This window comes from Macaca mulatta, chromosome 13 (genome assembly GCF_049350105.2).
Source record: "Macaca mulatta isolate MMU2019108-1 chromosome 13, T2T-MMU8v2.0, whole genome shotgun sequence".
NCBI lineage: Eukaryota > Metazoa > Chordata > Mammalia > Primates > Cercopithecidae > Macaca > Macaca mulatta.
In genome coordinates this window covers 24,286,562-24,305,374 of record NC_133418.1, presented here as the reverse complement: position 1 = coordinate 24,305,374, position 18,813 = coordinate 24,286,562, and the positions used below count along the sequence as shown (strand labels likewise).

At 43.2% G+C, this 18,813-nt stretch overlaps 2 gene segments (V, D, J or C); both read right to left on the bottom strand.

Moving 5' to 3' along the window:
• Nucleotides 1-1,313: 1,313 nt before the first annotated feature.
• LOC144333713 (immunoglobulin kappa variable 2-30-like) lies at nucleotides 1,314-2,191 on the bottom strand. The segment is given in 2 exon segments: nucleotides 1,314-1,660; nucleotides 2,090-2,191. Coding segments are annotated over 2 exon segments (381 nt in total).
• A 13,727-nt stretch (nucleotides 2,192-15,918) lies between these two features.
• On the bottom strand, nucleotides 15,919-18,457 carry LOC106993055 (immunoglobulin kappa variable 2-24-like). The segment is given in 2 exon segments: nucleotides 15,919-17,906; nucleotides 18,336-18,457. Coding segments are annotated over 2 exon segments (381 nt in total).
• Nucleotides 18,458-18,813: the final 356 nt, after the last annotated feature.

Sequence of the window (18,813 nt, the reverse complement as noted above, 5' to 3'; positions counted from 1 at the left end):
CCAATCCCCAAGGCTGCACAGAGCATCACGAACACATGTCTGAGTCATGGACACTGGTCTCCACCCGCACTGCCCGCCCCCTGCTGGTGTAGACCCTGCTGGGCCTTCTGCTCAGCATGTCAGTGCTTGTGACATCTCCAGACCCAACCAGCAGTCTCTAGGGGCAGAATGAGTTTCAGATGCTCTGTTTGGCTGTGTTGGGTTGACAAGATATGAGCAACATGAACTCAGGTCTCTTTCCACAGCGATTTCACTAAGCCTTTGGTGGTTACAGATCTAAAACTCTTCCCAAAGCACTATTTTCCCAGGAAATTCGCAGTGATGCAGGCTCCACCCAGGAAGCCAGGTAGTGGTGCCTTCAACTCTGCGATTCTTCACAAGAAACATATCAGGCCTCCTGAGTCCACATCATGAACTGCCAACTCCACCACCATCCACATCCCTACCTATCAAAGGCCAAGGGCAGTTTAACTGAAGCTGACCTCTCCTATGTTTCCTTCATGCTTTCATCCCTGCAGTCTGCCCAGTCTGAAATTCTTAACATTTTGAGGTAAAAATGTTCACATTATTCTGTACTTTTCCAGTTTTCTATGGGAAAAATTACATACTCTACATTTTCCAGTATGTGCTGTTTATTTTTGAAAACAACTTTTGGAAATTCAGGGACTCATTTTTTCTATCATTAAAAGGTAACTAAGGCTAATTAAACAGTTTTAGCATTAGGATCTTGTATCTTCCATGAATTTACAAAAATCTATTTGATACTCCAAAATCAAGGTTTTCACTGACTGTCCTCAGCCAGCTTCCCCTTAGGGTAACTAGTGTAGATTGTTCTCTCTACTGTCTTTTGGGAGTGGGAGAACAGGGGAAGCAGAAAGTTAGAAAACTGGCAAAATACCAATATTAAATATTATCAAATGTCCTCAACTGCTAAACCTGAAGATGTATCCAACATGGATAGTCACAATCTGTGTCAATGGTCTGTCTGCTCCGCTGATTACATTTAATTGGCAAATGTACACAAGGCAGGGAGCATTAGGGTGAGCTTTCATTCTCCTCTCCCTTCCATCTTGCTTGTTTACTCTCAGGGCACCTGGACCCCTCATTCTCCTGCTTCTTATGACAGTAAAGGTTGTGGCAACTGCCAGGGCATAAAGGAGTGGTGCCTGCGGTGTGGCTGGGCTCTGAAAGTCCAGAGTCCTCAGCTGTGAATTGTCCCCTGCTTCTCCAGCATCTTCGTCTTACACAGATTCCGAGACTCTGCTGAGCTGCTCCCCAGTCAAGCACCACATGTGGGCAGCTGGGCCACCCCATAGGGAGGTTTTTGTTCAGGGCTGTACCACTGTGGGAGGAACGTTTGTACCTTGCCCGCAGTAATAAACCCCAACATCCTCAGCCTCCACTCTGCTGATTTTCAGTGTGAAATCTGTCCCTGCCCCACTGCCGCTGAATCTGTCTGGGACCCCAGAGTCCCGGTTAGAAACCTGATAAATTAGGCGCCTTGGAGGTTGGCCTGGCTTCTGCTGATACCAACTCAAGTAGGTGTTTCCATTACTGTGTACAAGGCTTTGACTAGACCTGCAGGAGATGGAGGCCGGCTGTCCAGGGGTGATGGGCAGGGAGAGTGGAGACTGAGTCATCACAACATCCCCACTGGATCCTGAAATAAATACAAAGAGAGCAAGGTTATGTAGATACTTTATGCATCATTTTCATAAATTTCGATTTGTTGTTTGTTGCAGGCCTTATATTTATTTGTTCATATTTCAAGAATATAAAATTTCAAAATGAAACTCTAGGAATCCATGGCTCAAAGTGGTCTTCAGAAGACCCCACACCACCCCCTCTTTCTGTGTCAGTCTTCCCCAGTGCACAGATCCTTGTTTCTTCTTGAATATTCCTCACTCTCACAGATCTGAACATCACAAGCCCCATCCTGGAGGACAAGATGTGCACGTGCAATACATGAAAGGAACACACACAGGAGTATAGTGAGGCCCCCACAGCTCACTGCTCATAGGAGGCAGTGGGACCCCCAGAGCTCACCATTGCACCCCATTCTCCTCCCCCATCTCCCTTTTGCCCTTACCGGGGACGCAGAGCATTAGCAGCCCCAGGAGCTGAGCAGGGAGCCTCATGGTGAACTGAGGAGTCCTGATCAGTCAAGACAAGCTTAGAGCTGAGCTTTTATCTCAGACTCCCAAGGGAAGATCCTCCCTAGGGCACAATATGCAAATCACCTGGTGGGTGCAGTGGGGTGGAAAGAGCCAAGGGGAGGGTGGGAGCCTCTCTTGTGAACAAAATGACTTCTCTGTTCACAATATCTTCTCTGTTCAGAGGGAAACCAACAGGCGTAAAATCTATGCTGCCCATGTGGGAGAAATTGAAGTATTTCCTTGTTTTCTCTAACATATTTCATGTTTCATAGCACTTTCCCAGGCACATTTTATACTTCTTGTTAATAAGGCCGAGTTTTCACAAATATTTACTAATTCTTATGTTTTTTTCATTTTTGTTTAAAAGAGTTCACATTTGGCCCTTTCAATTTTTAAAAATTGAAATAAAACACACACAAAGTAAAGGACAGAAATGGTAAATAATACAATTGAATAAAGTTTTACATATATTCTCCACCCAGATTAAACTGTAGAATACTTCAGAATCTCCAGATTCTTCCCTCATGTACCTGCCTTTCAGGAAACAGCCGTTCCCCGATTCCAATGAAGGAAACTGACATTCTGAAGTCTATCCAGATAGATTGGATTTCTCTACATGAAATCTCATATGAATGGAAGTAAACACAATTTTTTGGTCAAGCTCTTTTTTTCTTGTTGTGGTTCCCTTAGTACTTTTGAGACCTTCCTTCCTCCCTATGGATTCAAGTTACTGTCTGCTGTCATTTTTTGTGAATCTGAAGAATCTCCTGGAGAATTTTAAAGAGCATGTCTTTAAGTAATCATTTCTCTTCATTTTTGTTTATCAAGAAATGCTTTTCCTTTACCTTTATTTTGAATGCATACTTTCAGTGGATACTGAATCCTTGGTTTTTTGGGGGTTTTTTTGTTTTGTGTTTTTTTTTATTCCAGCATTTAAATATGTCATTCCACTGTTTTCTAGCCTCCTTTGGGCATGATGAAAAGTTATCTGATGGCTTTATCACTGTATTTCTGTATGTAGAGAGTCGTTTTATGTTTGATACACTTGAGATTTTCTCCTTGTCATTGGTTCAGCATTTTAATTATAATATGTATAGTTATGTGTATCATTGTGTTTGTCCGAAATAAGTTCTTTCAATTTTTTCCTCTATAGATGAATGTGTTTCATTGCTTCTTGAAAGCTTTTGTCATCCCTCCAAATATTTTTGACCACTTTCTCTCTGTCTTCTCCTTTCTGACTCACTGCACATTTGCTGGTGTTCTTCACATTGACTGATAAACTTCTAAGGTCATGATTATTTTTCTTTAATTATTTTCTTTCTTTTTCAGATTTGATAATTTCTACTAAACTATCTTCAGTTTCATTGATGCTTCTGCCAACTTAAACTCCTATTGCCCTTTCCAGTGAATTTTCCCTACTGTTTTATATTTTTCAACTAGAATTCTTATTTGGTCCTTTTCCATACTTTCCCTTTCTCTATTGAGAGACCCCATTCTTTCAGTCATTGTCTTTATGTTTTCTTTTTTCAGTCCTTGATCATACTTCTAAATATTCTTTGAGGCATTTATGTGACAACCACTTGAAACTCTTAGGAAAATCCAGTATTTAGGAACAGTCAGAGTCAGCTTCCACTGACTGATTTATCTCAATATGGTTTATGACTTTCTCTTTCTTTTCAGGAATTTTTGTGGAAAAATGAGCATTGTAGATAATATATATTTTATACATGTCTCAACTAATACATAATTCTGGATTCTGTTTTATTTTTCTAAGAGTGTTGAATTTCCTTCTAACAGCTTGCCTGGACTTATGCTGCAGAATCTATACCTTACTAGCTGTTTGGCCATTGATATTTCTACTTTGTTTCCTTTTAAGTTTTAGCCGTACCTGTGTCTGCATAGTTTAGTAATCACCAGTAACTTGGGCATTTGTGTTGCTCAAACTCCTTGAGCTCAATCATCTACTTTCTGCCAATGTGTATGTGTGTGGCTTGAAGCGGGAACATAAAAGACACCTCCTTCATTTTTATTCAATGGGTCCACTTGAGTCTCTTCACTCAAATATGCAATTGCTAAGTCACATCTGCTCATTCTAAGAATGCGTGCAGGGTTGATCTCTATAATTCTATGACTGCATGGTTTCCAGTAATCCATTATCAAGTTTTAACTGGTGTACCACTCCCCCGAACCAGGGTCATCACCTCGGACTTGCAAAACTCTGGGCTTTTTCTGGGCATTTCCTGCAGAGTTCAGCACCATTAGCTGAAAACACTGAAGGATCTTGTCCTACTCTCCATCCCAGCTCAAGTCAATCCCCTTGGGCAACAAGCTTCCAGTTGTTGATGCCATTTCAGTTGGTAAAATTAGACTTCTAAAATTCCTGTTGATGAAGCTAGGGTGAAAAAAAGCAGTCCCAGGCAAAAGGCCATAGACTTTTCCTATCTGTTAGTCCAAAGTGCACAATTTTGTTAGCCACCCGCCATTTTGTAGACCTCGGTCAAAGTGAGACATTCCACGGGGGTTGGGACTGTGAGAGGCATCCTGCCTAACCACCTGACTACAGGGACATCCCTCTCATCTTCTGCTGGACAGTTTGCCCAAGAAACATTCTTGTCACACCCCGCTGGGCAAAGGGCCAAAGAACATCCTTGGCATAACCGCCTGACCACAGGATTATCTTATTAACGTCCTGTCGGGTAACAACTCGTACTGCCCAGACCCCTCCCACCCATACCTGTAAGTACCCCAGCCTGTAAGCGGCAGTGGGTATTAAGCTAGTCCCCCACCTCCACAGTCTTGTGCTGGACATAAAACCTGCTTTGCTGTAGAGCCGCCAACTCTCTCGCTGTCTTTCTTTAACCCATTCCTTCCCTTCAAAACCTAACACTGTCCTTACCCAAAGCTCTCATCCTTTTTCCAGATACAGCCATATCTCCTTTCATTGTGTTTTGCTTTATTGTGCTGTATAGATACTGTGATTTTTACTAATTGAAGGTTTGTGGCAACTCTACCCCAGGCAAGTCTCTTGGTGCCATTTTTCAAGCGGTAGTGGTTACTTCCTGTCTCTATGTCAGTATTGTTCAGCAGCGTTTTAAAAAAACTAAGGTATGTGCATTTTTTAGGCATAATAATATTGTACTTTTCGTGGACTACAAGATAGTGTCAACATAACTTTTATACACACTGGAAAACCATAAATGCCTGTCACTCCCTTTATGATGATATTCATGTTATTGTAGTGATTGGAAACGAGACCAGCAATATCTCTGAGGTGTGCCCATAACCACGTCTCAATTTATTTGATGTCTTTGGCAATTTCCAGAGCAGCCACAGTGACGAGGTCTGGAGGGTACCCTTGCAGTGACAGTGGGTCTGGGGCTAGGCATGGGCTAGTGCACATAGAAGTGGCTTAGTGTCTGAGTTGCCAGTGCGGGGTGAGACCCTGAGGCCTGGGTCTGGGGCAGCGCAGAGGGTAAGGTTGGTGCCAAGGGGCTGGGAGGTAGCCCTGTCACAGGAGACAAAACAATGGCTCCTAACTGGGGCTCCCAGTTAGGAGCATCTCCCTCTCTGGGGTGTGCGCGACTATGGCTGCAGGTTACTACCCAGGCAAAAGCACCAGTGGCCCCTGTGGAGCAGGCTGCTATGATCCTGGACAAGAAACCTTCAAAGGCCTCCACTTGGAAAATTGAATGGTGGGGGATTGCCCGGGTGGCTGCTGAGGTGATCAGCGGCAAAGGCTGCGGGATCCTCCCACAGCACAGGCTATGGGGCCCACAGTGGCACCACCACTGGCTGATAGCAATTGCTTCCCCTTTCTTTGTTCCTAGAGGTATCAGGGCTCCCAGGTGTGCCATCAGCTTCCAGCCATCCTTTGCATGTGCTTATTCTTAGCTTTTTACTCTATCCTGTTGCTGCATGTTTGGAATTGAACTGTTCAGCCCTCCCAGGATATTGGCCTTCTTGGATAACTGTCGAATTGCTGGGTTTTGTGAGGGGTGAAGCCTGGCAACACTTACTCTCCTATCTTGCTGACATCAGTTCCCCAGGACATCATTTTGATGATGATATTTTGAACTTTGCCCTGACACTATTATGGAATAATACTTAGGCTTGATGGGGTGAGAATTAGAGCATTTAACCTGTAAGAGGGATATGAGTTGTTTGGGCCACAAGGGTGACTGATGCCAGTTATATCCTTCAAGATGACTGTCACAACACCTACCATCCAACAGGTTCCTCTAAAAGGGTATCTCTGAATGAGGTTTCCATGATGCCATATGCCTATCTCCCCCCAGTTAATCAGAATTCTGAATCTCATATTCTTTATAATTTGATTTTCCTCTCTGTAGTTAATTTCTTCTATATGTATTCCTCAAATAATATTTTTAATTTATTTGCTTAAAACCCTATAAAAGGTAATTCATACAAATAAAACCTAATTTATGAATCTTTGTCTTTGTGCCTGGTGCTTTGTGTGTCCTCTTTAATAAATTTCTTTCTGCACCTGTTTTTTATATATGTTTTTATGCTCTTTACTAAAAGCTTTATGACTTTGCCTTTATATTCTAGTTTATGATTCATTTAGAGTTGATATTTATATAATATAGAGGTGAAATGTAAAGGTCAAGATTCATTTTTATGTAATATAGATATCTTATTGATCCAATACCGTTACTTATTATATATTTCTCTACTGATTACTGCTTTGGTCTGAACGTCTGTGTCTCATCCAAGATTCCTGTTTACCCCATGCCACAATATTAGAAAGTGGGGCTTTTGGGAGCTGATTATTCATGATGGTTCCACCCCTGTGAATGGGATGAACACGCAATAAAAGTAGCTTCACACAGAGTTTGTCTCTTTTGCCCTTCCACCTCCACCATGTGAGGACGCAGCCACAAGCCACCATCTTGGAACCTCATGGGATGAAAAGATTGCCAATGCCTTTACCTTGGACTTCCCAGCCTTCAGAACTGTGAGAAAGTACATGTCTCTTGTTTTAAATTACCTGACCAAGATATTTTTCTCTTTCAGTAGGAATGGTCTATGGTAACTCCTTTTTTTTTTTTTGAGACAGAGTCTCTGTCACCCAGGCTGGAGTGCAGTGGTACGATCTTGGCTCACTGCAAGTTGTGTAATCAAGTGATTCCCCTGCCTCAACCTCCTCAGTAGCTGGGATTACGGGCATGTGCCACCATGCCTTGCTAATTTTTGTACTTTTAGTAGAGATGGGGTTTCGCCATGTTTGTCAGGCTGGTCTCTAACTCCTGATCTCGTGATCTGCCCACCTCAGCCTCCCAAAGTGCTGGGATTACAGGTATGAGCCACTGTGCCTGGCCCGTGGTAACACTTTTATTGTAAATTGGGTGACTGCATATGTGCAGATCTGTATTTGGATTATCTAACCCATTGCACAGGGTTAAAGTCCACACCCTTCACCAAATCAAAATACTTTAATTAGTGTTATTTGTAGCAGGGTTTGATATTGCCTGGTGTTATTCCTTCCATTTTGTTCCTTTTTTGTTTTGTTTTGTTTTGTTTTGTTTTGTTTTGTTTTGAGATAGTCTTAGGTTGCCCAGTCTGGAGTTCAGTGCTATGATCTTGGCTCATTGCAACCTACACCCCCTGGGTTCAAGTGATTCTCTTGCCTCAGCCTCCTGAGCAGCTGGGACTACGGGAATGTGCCATCATGCCTGCCTGGCTAATTTTTTGTATTTTTTTAGTAGAATCAAGGTTTCACCATGTTGCCCAGGGTGGTCTAACTCCTGACCTGAAGCGATATGCTTGCCTCCCAAAGTGCTGGGATTACAGGCATGAGTCACCATGCCTGATCTGTTATTCCTTTTTTTTTTTTTTTTTTTTTGAGGTAGAGTCTGGTGCTGTTCCCCAGGCTGTAGTGCAATGGTGCAATCTTGGCTCAATGCAACATCCACCACCTGGGTTCAAACAATTCTCCTGCCTCAGCTTCCTGAGTAGCTGGGATTACAGGCATGCACCGCCATGCCTGATTAATTCTGTATTTTTAGTAGAGAAGGGGTTTCTCCATGTTGGTCAGGCTAGTCTCAAACTCCTGACCTCAGGTGATCTGCCCACCTCGGCCTCCCAAATTTCTAGGATTACAGGAGTGAGCCACTGTGCCCAGCCCGGCTTGTTATTCTTATGCAAGATTCCAATGGCTATTTTTGGCCTTTTTAAATGCATGTGTGATATGTATATATCTATATGTATACAAACACACACACACTATAAATATATGTAATTTATATATATTAATTATATATAATTAATATATAATTTGTATATAATATATAAATATATAGTGTGTGTATATATAAAAAATACATATATATACCACTATATATATACAATATACATATAGTGTATGTATATATAGTGTGTGTGTGTATATGTGTGTGTGTGTGTATATATATAGTGTGTGTGTATGTATATATGTATTTTATAGTGCTGGGATTACTGGTCTGAGCCACCATGCCTGGCCACCATTGCTTCTTGAAGTAGATTTCATAGCACTTCTTTTGCCTTTCTGGTTTCCTAAACCATTATATCTTCTGGTCTTTGAAAAGATGTAATTTAGACATGGATTTCCCATATTAGGAAAAACTTTCTATTTGGGTTACCTACAATAGCTTCTCTTTTGTTGCATGAACCTGGACCAATGCTGTAACCCAGAGTCCTCATATGTAATGACTCTTTTATGAAATTAGGAGAGGCATTGCCATGTCTGCTGCTGCGGCTGAGGAGGATAAAAGAAACTAAGGTGTAGAGACACCTCCCTTACCCCTTCTATGAAAACTGCTCAGCGACCTTCAGAGTGTGGCTGTGTCTGAGAAACACTCTCAGCAGATGGAGGCACCAGGAAAAGCAGTTGGGGCAGCCCAGCCTCACATATCTGCTTCCTTGGGGAGCTTATAGGGTTTGTAACACTCTAAGAGGGTAACTTTTGTACTGATCAATAATAAGAAGTTGCAGCAACTTCAGGCTGCAGGCTGCTGAAGATGAGAATAAAATCTGTCCTGGATCCACTGCCACGTAACTGCAATGGGACCCAGGTTTGCAAATTGGGTGTTTTTTCTGGCTTCTCTTAGTATCAGGTTAAAACATGGCTAATGCCCTGCCTGACTTGCCTGTCATGTGATGGTGACTCTCACCTAGAGATGAAGACAGCGAGGATGGAGACTGGGTCATCTGGATGTCACATATGGCACCTGTGATGGAAAATATAAAACTATTAACACTATTAACCATGTTATGAGAGGACTTTTCTGAATAGCCAGGCAGTAGTGACCACACCAGCTGAGTAAATTCCTAGTGTTCTCCCTACTTATTTGGGAGCCAGAGCAGCAGGAGCCCTAGGAGCTGAGCAGGGACTCTCATGTCCATGCTGTGTCTTGACTGGTGCTGACTCTGGCAAAGGGTGTGACCAGCCTGTGTACAAGTCTTCAGGAAGTTGGCTGTGCTTTTTTGAAGATAAAAATTTGCACAGCTGCAAGAATGACTTTATCTCCATAATATTGCACAGGCCTAGTGTCTCCCAGGCATCATAAGATTGATCAGGCCTGCATACACTTGTCAGCAGAGAACATGTTTCTCTCTGGGGGCCACAGAACAGAATCTGTCTACTGTCTTGTAAAGAGATTACTCTTCTCTATTCATAGTTCATGACCTACTTTTCTCACTAGCTTCCCGTCTAAGACGACCTGGCTTGTTGGAGAAGCACATCTCCAGAATCTGCAATAAATTTTGGAAGTGTCCTGCATTTGGCATTGATGAATATTATTGAGGCCAGAGGGACTTCTTTTCTCTGATCCTCTAGAGCCCTTGATGCTGTAAATCATCAGCACTATCAGCCAGAGATGCAATGAGGTACAAGAAAGACGGATGGATTCACAGATGGACGGATAGAGGGAAAGATTTATTTATTAAAAAGTAAGAAAAAGGAAAATGTTAACATATAATATGTGAAAATAGTGTAATGCTTTGCAAGGAAAGGTCCAGCCACTGGGTAAATGGCATGGCTAACCTCTTATCTCAAACATGTGATTGTCTTCCTCTATTTCTACATTTTCTTTCTTTCTTCTTTCATCTAGGCCAACATCAGAAATTTTCTACCTCCACTTCTGAAAAGTCTCAGCTACTTTCTAGCTCTGTGTGCCATCATGCATTTCCATTTCCTGAGCACCTTGGATTAATATGTGTGCCTTCCACCATTCTTAAGCTAATTTCTTCTGGAAGCTGAGATGTTATCTAGACCCAGTGCTCACATCTACTCTTGAATCTACTCTGTTCAGTAAACTGTATATCTCTGTATTACCAATCTTTTCCAGTTTTTAAGAGAAAGCAGTTCTTAATGTCTGGATTTAGGCATTTAACCAAAGCAGGTTCAGAAAGAAAACCGTGCACCAAAATGAAGGGGAAACCAAAATATTGCACAGGGTGTGAAACCCACACAGTATGGAAAGGACACATGTTGTACAGTGGAGAGGGAATCCCACCAGACGTGTTGAAGCTCTAGCAGAGGGAAGAGGATATCCTCACGTAGGTGCAGGATGTGGGGCATCATCCTCCCACTAGCGCAGATGTCACAGCTGAAGCAGGATGAGCAGGGCCCTTCAAAAGGGGTAAAGCCATTGGTACTAGCATCAGTGCCCATGTAGATTGAGAAGGTCACCCATGCAGGAGTCAAAATTAACAGTGAACTGGCAAAGGATATCAGAGCTAATGCAGGTTGTGAGGCAGAAGAGGGAAGTTGTCTGCCAGGAGAGTGTAGGTGGCAATGGCAGCAGGAGATTAGTGTTGCACAGAGACGTTGATCCCATAAGTCAGTGTAGTAAGGATAATTAGAGCCAAGATACCCAGGGAGAAATGTTAGAAATATTTTAAAAGAGCATACTAGAATCAACTCTATGATTCTTGACTGTAGCTGTATCAGTGACAATTCATGGTTTATGTAGATATAGGTAAAAACATAGATGAATAGATGATGATGATAGATAGATGATAGATAGACAATTGATAGATCATCTTCTCTAGAAGCAATGACACATCAGTTCCACAGAATACATTTAGTGTGTAGATCTTATTTTTCTGAATACCAATTTCTACTAAAAGGAATCAGTAATCTTTGGAGAAATGGGTGATGTCAGGTCTAAAATAGGGGAAGTGGAAGATAAGCCTGTACCATGTACTGCCAGAAACTAAAAAAGTGCTCAGAGAATGATGGGGTAAAAGCAGCAGGTAGTCAGAGCCAGTGTGAATGAGGCTCCCGTTGGACAAATCAGAAGAGTGTTGACTATGAAAGTAAATGATGATGGTAGCAGATTATAACCCATCTAAGAAAACACAGATCCATGTCTATATTTCAATTAGGAGGGGGATATTCATGAAGCATCAAGAACATATCCACAAATTCTTATCTCTTTCAAGGAAAACAAGAGTGAAGGTGCAGGGAGAAGCCTGGCACACACTCCCTTCAGCAGGAGTCAAACTGAACCTCGTCAGTCACGGGGCAGATGGAAATCACACACACCCAGTAGGATGCAGTGAGAGCACAGTATCGCTTCTGGATCTTCCTGCAACAGGCACGCTAAACAGAGTTGAATCTTGTAGAAAATTCAACCAAATTTAATTGACAATCTACATGGTAACTGGTGTGTACTCTTCAAAAGCAGTAAATTTATAAAGTCCAAACAAGGACTGTGAAACTGTTCTAGATGGAAGACAACTAGAGAGGTACAAGCCACCAAAGGCAGCCCATGAATCATTTTGTTACAAAAGACATTATCAGAACACTTAAGAAAAGTTGAAATAAACCTGAGGATTAGATGGAGTGACGCACAGATAATGATACCCCGATTCCACAAATGTGTTGGTTTATGTAGGAAAATGTCTTGTCTAAAGGAAATACATAGCAAAGTCTTAAAGGGTGGGGCTATGAGGTCATCAAGTTACTCTCAATGGTTTTGGGGAAAAAAGTGTTACTTTGTACTATACTTACAAACTTTCTGTATATGTGAAATTGTTTCAATATTTTAAAAATAAAAATGGCAGCTGTTAAGAGCATACCCAAACTATTCTAAAGTATTTTGTAATGGCACTGAGCCATACCTGTTACAGTGATAAGACATGGAAATTTACTCTAGATGCACAAAGATAACTCTATGCTTTCTCAAAAGTGCGTAGTTCACAGACAAATTATTATCTGAAGATACAGGTCTCTTTAGTATCCATCAACTAAGCGGCCATCCTATTCTTGGTTTGGGGACCTCAATGGTCTACCCCCTTGCTACCAATGTAACTTGTTGGCTTTGGTTTGTTTGAGACTGGGTCCTGCTCTGTCCCCTATACTGGAGTGCAGTGGCAATATCACAGCTTACTCCAACCTCAACCTCTTGGGCTTAAACAAACCTCTTGTCTCAGCCTCCCCAGTAGCCAGAAGCACAGGTGTATGTCACCACTCCTGGCTAATTTTTTCATTTGTTGTGGAGATGGGGTCTCGCTGTGTTGTCTAAGCTAGGCTCAAAGTGCTGGGCTCAAGTAATTCTACAGTCTTAGCCTTTCAAATGCTGGGATTATAGGTGTTAGCCACTTTGCCTAGTGCCTAGTAACTTTATTTCTCTCAGCTCATCAGCATGAAAGTTCTGACTAAGGATGCCAAACTTGATTATCAAAAAATAAAAATCAAATCAAATAGTTTCTTTCATCAACCAAATAGGATGGTCATGAAACTGAACCCTGAATTACGATAAATGTTTAACCCTGAATACCCCAGAATCACTAAGGATCAATTCTCTTCAAAGTAGGAGGAAGACAAGATCAATTCGCCTAGGGAATTGCTGAGTTTCAGGGAAGAAGTGGAGGAAGGGAGGATGAGGCTGGAGACAAACTAGCTCTGCTGCCAACTCATCAAGGCCGGGGAGTCCTCAACAACCTGCTGGATCACACAGGGGCCCTGTGGACACTGACAGAGCATGGTGGTTGGAGGTCTCCAATCTTGGATTTCAATGGAGCTATCGAGTGTCTTAGTAATAACGCATCATTCAAAGCTACATGCACACCCAACAAGAGGGGTCTCTTGCTCTGGGCCCCAGAAGTGAAGGCCCCTCACCTGGCTCTCCTCCAGTCTTTCCCACAGAAAGATTGTGCTAATATAGAGCCAATTTTCTTCTACATCACACCCTGGTACTTGGGGCCCTGAAATTACAAATTCAAATGCTCTAACCCTAACTTCCAGGGAGTTGGCCCTTTCTCTGGGCTCATTCTCCTGAGAGTAGCTGTGCAGTAGCCATTCCCCCACAGGCACAAAGTGAGGCCAGGTTACTGCTGCTGGAAAGCAGGATGGCATGTGAATGTGTGGGAACTGTCTGTATATGTGTTCAGGAGACCTTGTGTGGTGTGGGAAAAGCAAGAGATAAGGGAATGGCAGTAAAGTCCCAATTGCAACCCTAAAGCATGACCTGCTATCCCCACACTGCCAGGTGCTGGTGAAGAACCTTGAGGAGCAACAAATTTCTAACTTCAGACTTGGGCTTCCAGATATTCAACCTGTAGCCAAAATAGATTAGAATGGTCTAGATTTACACTCTTCCCTGGATTAACTAAAACACAGCACAAAATACATGAAACTATTCTTTTCAAGAAATTGGATATTAGAAATTAAGGATATTGAGCCCAGAAGGTTTTAAATGAAAGGGGATGAAATTTGGATTGATCCCTCTGAGACCCTGAGGAGAGTTTCTAGAGCATTGTGCAGGAAAAGGAAATCCATGAGGTACCTGGGAGTGTCCCTGAATAGAGGAAAAGGAATTGGTGGTCCAGAAAGACAGAGAAACAGAGGAGGGAGTTCAGAGAAAGCCCAAGCTATCCCCGGATGCTTCCCTCAGTATTCCTCAGAGCACTGATGAGTACATGCATGTGGAGACCCTACCTAAGGGTGCAGAAAGACTGACTAAAGGATTACAGGTGGATTCCTCAGTCTCCTCTTTTCGCGTCATGAGATACTGCAGCTGACTGAAAACCTGGTGGCTCCTCTGAGCTAATTTGTCACACACTTTTGATGACATGAAGGTTATTCATGTTGGCCTCCTCTAGTAGGTTCACCTGGAAAGCATTATATAGAGCTGGAAAAAAGGAGGCAACAATGCCCTCGGTGTAGAGTGGTCATTAGTATTGGTTACAAATGTCAACTGCACTAAGCATAAAGGGATTCATTATGGGATATTAAATAGCTCAAAAATTGTTGGGAAGCCTTAAGAACAGGCCCCAGGCAGAGCGTCTGGAACAGTCACAAAAACTGCACTGCCGATTCAGTCTGTGGAGCAGCGCTTACTGCCTGAGATCCCATGGACATTGCAAAAAATTTGAAGTGAAAGAAAACACATATCAAAATTTGTGGAATGCAAGAAGGCATTGAATTTATAACCTTGAATTTCTAGAAATGTTCATGCATTTTAGCAAATACATTTTCAGACCAATCCCCTGAGTTGCCACCCTGACATACGAGTACAACAAGAGCAAATTGTGCTCAAAATATTTTATTCTTAAAAATGTGGGCATGTGATGAGCACATGTCTAGTATTGCAGCAAAGAAGTCACATCAGCCTGGAAATAAAAACCCACATTAGCAGCTTCACAAGAGAAAGTGGACGGGCAGGGCGAGTAAGTGTGCAGAGAAAACTGGAAGATAGGAAAAGTGAAAATAGGAATCATGTAATATTAATATGGGCTGTGCAAGTGTGAGACCCCTGTGAGCCTTGACTTGCTCAAAAGCAAAAATCGTGCAGTGCGGACAGCTTTCCTTCCTCCAGAGGGTTGGTGAGAGTGGGGTCATTTGGCAAAAGGAGGAGGAAGTACCCTGAAGGTCATCAGAGGCAGCAGGTGAGATGACGACCCACTAGGATCCCCTCCCAGTGACGTGAACGAGCATCCCTGAAGCCATGAGGACAGCAGGGAACTTCATGGCGGCTCCAGAGAGGACATGGCAGCCACTCCCTGGAGAATCTGTGGGGCCTGAGCACCCAATATTTGGAGGAAAGAAGAGGCTCTGGGAGGCTTCCCGGAGGGCCCTGACCCTGTTCGCACAGAAGAGGAGCCCATGCCTGTAAGTGAGGACTCATGGCCTCTTTTTCAAAGACTCTTCAGGCGAAGCTGTGGGCTCCATCTCGGGGCACTGCAGTTACTGGTGCTGCACTGAGAGGCTGAGCATCCTAGGGAGGCTATGTTTGAGGTCCTCAGGCTGTGCAGGGTGCTGGTGATTGTTCCGCTCACAGGAGAACATGCAGCATCTCCAGGCTGCAAACTGGTGCCTGTGATGAAGAAATGAATAAAATTTTGATTGTATGCGTGTCCTTACTTGTTGGTATGTGTAAAAATATGCTCTGGAGACTTGTCACAAATTTGGTCTTATACACCACTTGCGATAAACATAATTTTTACTGTCTGTTTGGTCTGTCCGGTTAAAGCTACAGATTTAATTATACTTTTCATGGAATCCATTATCTTTAATAGAAAATCGTCTCTAATATAACACACTTCTTTAAATCTGGATTACTTTATCCCGTTGATTGTAACATCGTTTTACTTTAGTCATACCATGCCACAGCAGGCAAATGACAGGCTCATTATTAATTCACAGATATTCATAGAGCACTATTTTAAACTGACTCTCTGTAAAGCGTATATTTTTTATATCACTATTACAAGAATGTGGGAATCAGGGTTATGTCCAAGTACTGACCAGATACAGTGAAAATAATACATTCCATTTATTGTTTGAAAATATTTTCCTTTTTTTTTTGACCAAATAGTACCAACGTAGTGACTTCTAAAATTTACTTGTGTTAAAACAATGGAAGGAATCTTCATTCTCAGGTACAGTGAAGTAGATAAAAGTGGAAAGGCCAAAACAACCACTGCAAAAAGTACAAACCATTTAAAATAACGGAATACCAAAGTTAGACTTTAATGACGTTAGAAAGTAGTGGAAGGAATGAGGAGTGGATGCCACAGCCGCCAAGTTTGCCTATGGACACAAGCTCTGACTTGGCACAGGCAGAGGAGCTCTCCTGGGAAAGGAGAATCCAGCTGAGCCTTGGGGGTTGCACAGGGCAGCCTCTACATGTGCCCCGTGCTTTCTATGGGACACGTGTTGAGGTCTGAGTCAGCAGCCAGGGATGAAGGTGCTGGGTGAGGAAGACATAAAACTCCCACAGATACAATGTGCTCCCCCAATCCCCAAGGCTGCACAGAGCATCCCGAATACATGTCTGAGTCACGGACACCGGTCTCCACCCCCACTGCCCGCCCCCTGCTGGTGTAGACCCTGCTAGGCCTTCTGCTCAGCATGTCAGTGCTTGTGACATCTCCAGACCCAACCAGCAGTCTCTAGGGCCAGAATGAGTTTCAGATGCTCTGTTTGGCTGTGTTGGGTTGACAAGATATGAGCAACATGACCTCAGGTGTCTTTCCACAGGGATTTCAGTAACCCTTTGGTGGTTGCAGATCTAAAACGCTTCCTAAAGCACTATTTTCCCAGGAAATTCACAGTGATGCAGGCTCCACCCAGGAAGCCAGGTAGTGGTGCCTTCAACTCTGTGATTCTTCACAAAAAACATATCAGGCCTCCTGGGTCCACATCATGAACTGCCAACTCCACCACCATCCATATCCCTACCTACCAAAGGCCAAGGGCAGTTTAACTGAAGCTGACCTCTCCTATGTTTCCTTCAAGCTTTCATCCCTGCATTTTTTCTATCATTAAAAGGTAACTAAGGCTAATTAAACAGTTTTAGCATTAGGATCTTGTATCTTCCATGAATTTACAAAAATCTATTTGATACTCCAAAATCAAGGTTTTCACTGACTATCCTCAGCCAGCTTCCCCTTACGGTAACTAGTATAGATTGTTGTCTCTACTGCCTTTTGGGAGTGGGACAATAGGGGAAGCAGAAAGTTAGAAAACTGGCAAAATACCAATATTAAATATTATCAAATGTCCTCAACTGCTAAACCCGAAGATGTATCCAACATGGATAGTCACAATCTGTGTCAATGGTCTGTCTGCTCTGCTGATTACATTTAATTGGCAAATGTACACAAGGCAGGGAGCGTTAGGGTGAGCTTTCATTCTTCTCTCCCTTCCATCTTGCTTGCTTACTCCCAGGGCACCTGGACCCCTCATTCTCCTGCTGCTTATGACAGTCAAGGTTGTGGCAACTGCCAGGGCATAAAGGAGTGGTGCTTGCGGTGTGGCTGGGCTCTCAAAGTCCAGAGTCCTCAGCTGTGAATTGTCCCCTGCTTCTCCAGCATCTTCCTCTTACGCAGATTCTGAGACCCTGCTGAGCTGCACCCCAGTCAAGTACCACATGTGGGCAGCTGGGCCACCCCATAGGGAGGTTTTTGTTTAGGGCTGTACCACTGTGGGAGGAAGGTGTGCACCTTGCCCGCAGTAATAAACCCCAACATCCTCAGCCTCCACTCTGCTGATTTTCAGTGTGAAATCTGTCCCTGCCCCACTGCCGCTGAATCTGTCTGGGACCCCAGAGTACCGGTTAGAAACCTGATAAATCAGGAGCCTTGGAGGTTGGCCTGGCTTCTGCTGATACCAACTCAAGTAGGTGTTTCCATTACTGTGTACAAGGCTTTGACTAGACCTGCAGGAGATGGAGGCCGGCTGTCCAGGGGTGATGGGCAGGGAGAGTGGAGACTGAGTCATCACAACATCCCCACTGGATCCTGAAATAAATACAAAGAGAGCAAGCTTATGTAGATACTTTATGCATCATTTTCATAAATTTTGATTTGTTGTTTGTTGCAGGCCATATATTTATTTGTTCATATTTCAAGAATATAACATTTCAAAATGAAACTCTAGGAATCCATGGCGCAAAGTGGTCTCCAGAAGACCCCACACCATCCCCTCTTTCTGTGTCAGTCTTCCCCAGAGCACAGATCCTTGCTTCTTCTTGTATCTTCCTCATTCTCACAGATCTGAACATCACAAGCCCCATCCTGGAGGACAAGATGTGCACGTGCAATACATGAAAGGAACACACATAGGAGTGTAGTGAGGCCCCCACAGCTCACTGCTCATAGGAGGCAGTGGGAACCCCAGAGCTCACCTTTACACCCCATTCTCCTCCCTCATCTCCCTTCTGCGCTTACCGGGGACGCAGAGCAATAGCAGCCCCAGGAGCTGAGCAGGGAGCCTCATGGTGAACTGAGGAGTCCTGATCAGTCAAGACAAGCTTAGAGCTGGGCTTTTATCTCAGACTCCCAAGGGAAGGTCCTCCCTAGGGCACAATATGCAAATCACCTGGTGGGTGCAGTGGGGTGGAAAGAGCCAAGGGGAGGGTGGGAGCCTCTCTTGTGAACAAAATGACTTCTCTGTTCAAAATATCTCTCTCTTCAGAGGGAAACCAATAGGCGTAAAATCTATGCTGCCCATGTGGGAGAAATTGAAGCATTTCCTTCTGTCTTCTCTAACAGATTTCTTGTTTCATAGCACTTTCCCAGGTACATTTTATACTTCTTGTTAATAAGGCTGAGTTTCCACAAAAATTTACTAATTCTTATGCTTTCGTTCATTTTTGTTTAAAAGAGTTCAGATTTGGCCTTTCAATTTTTTAAAAATTGAAATAAA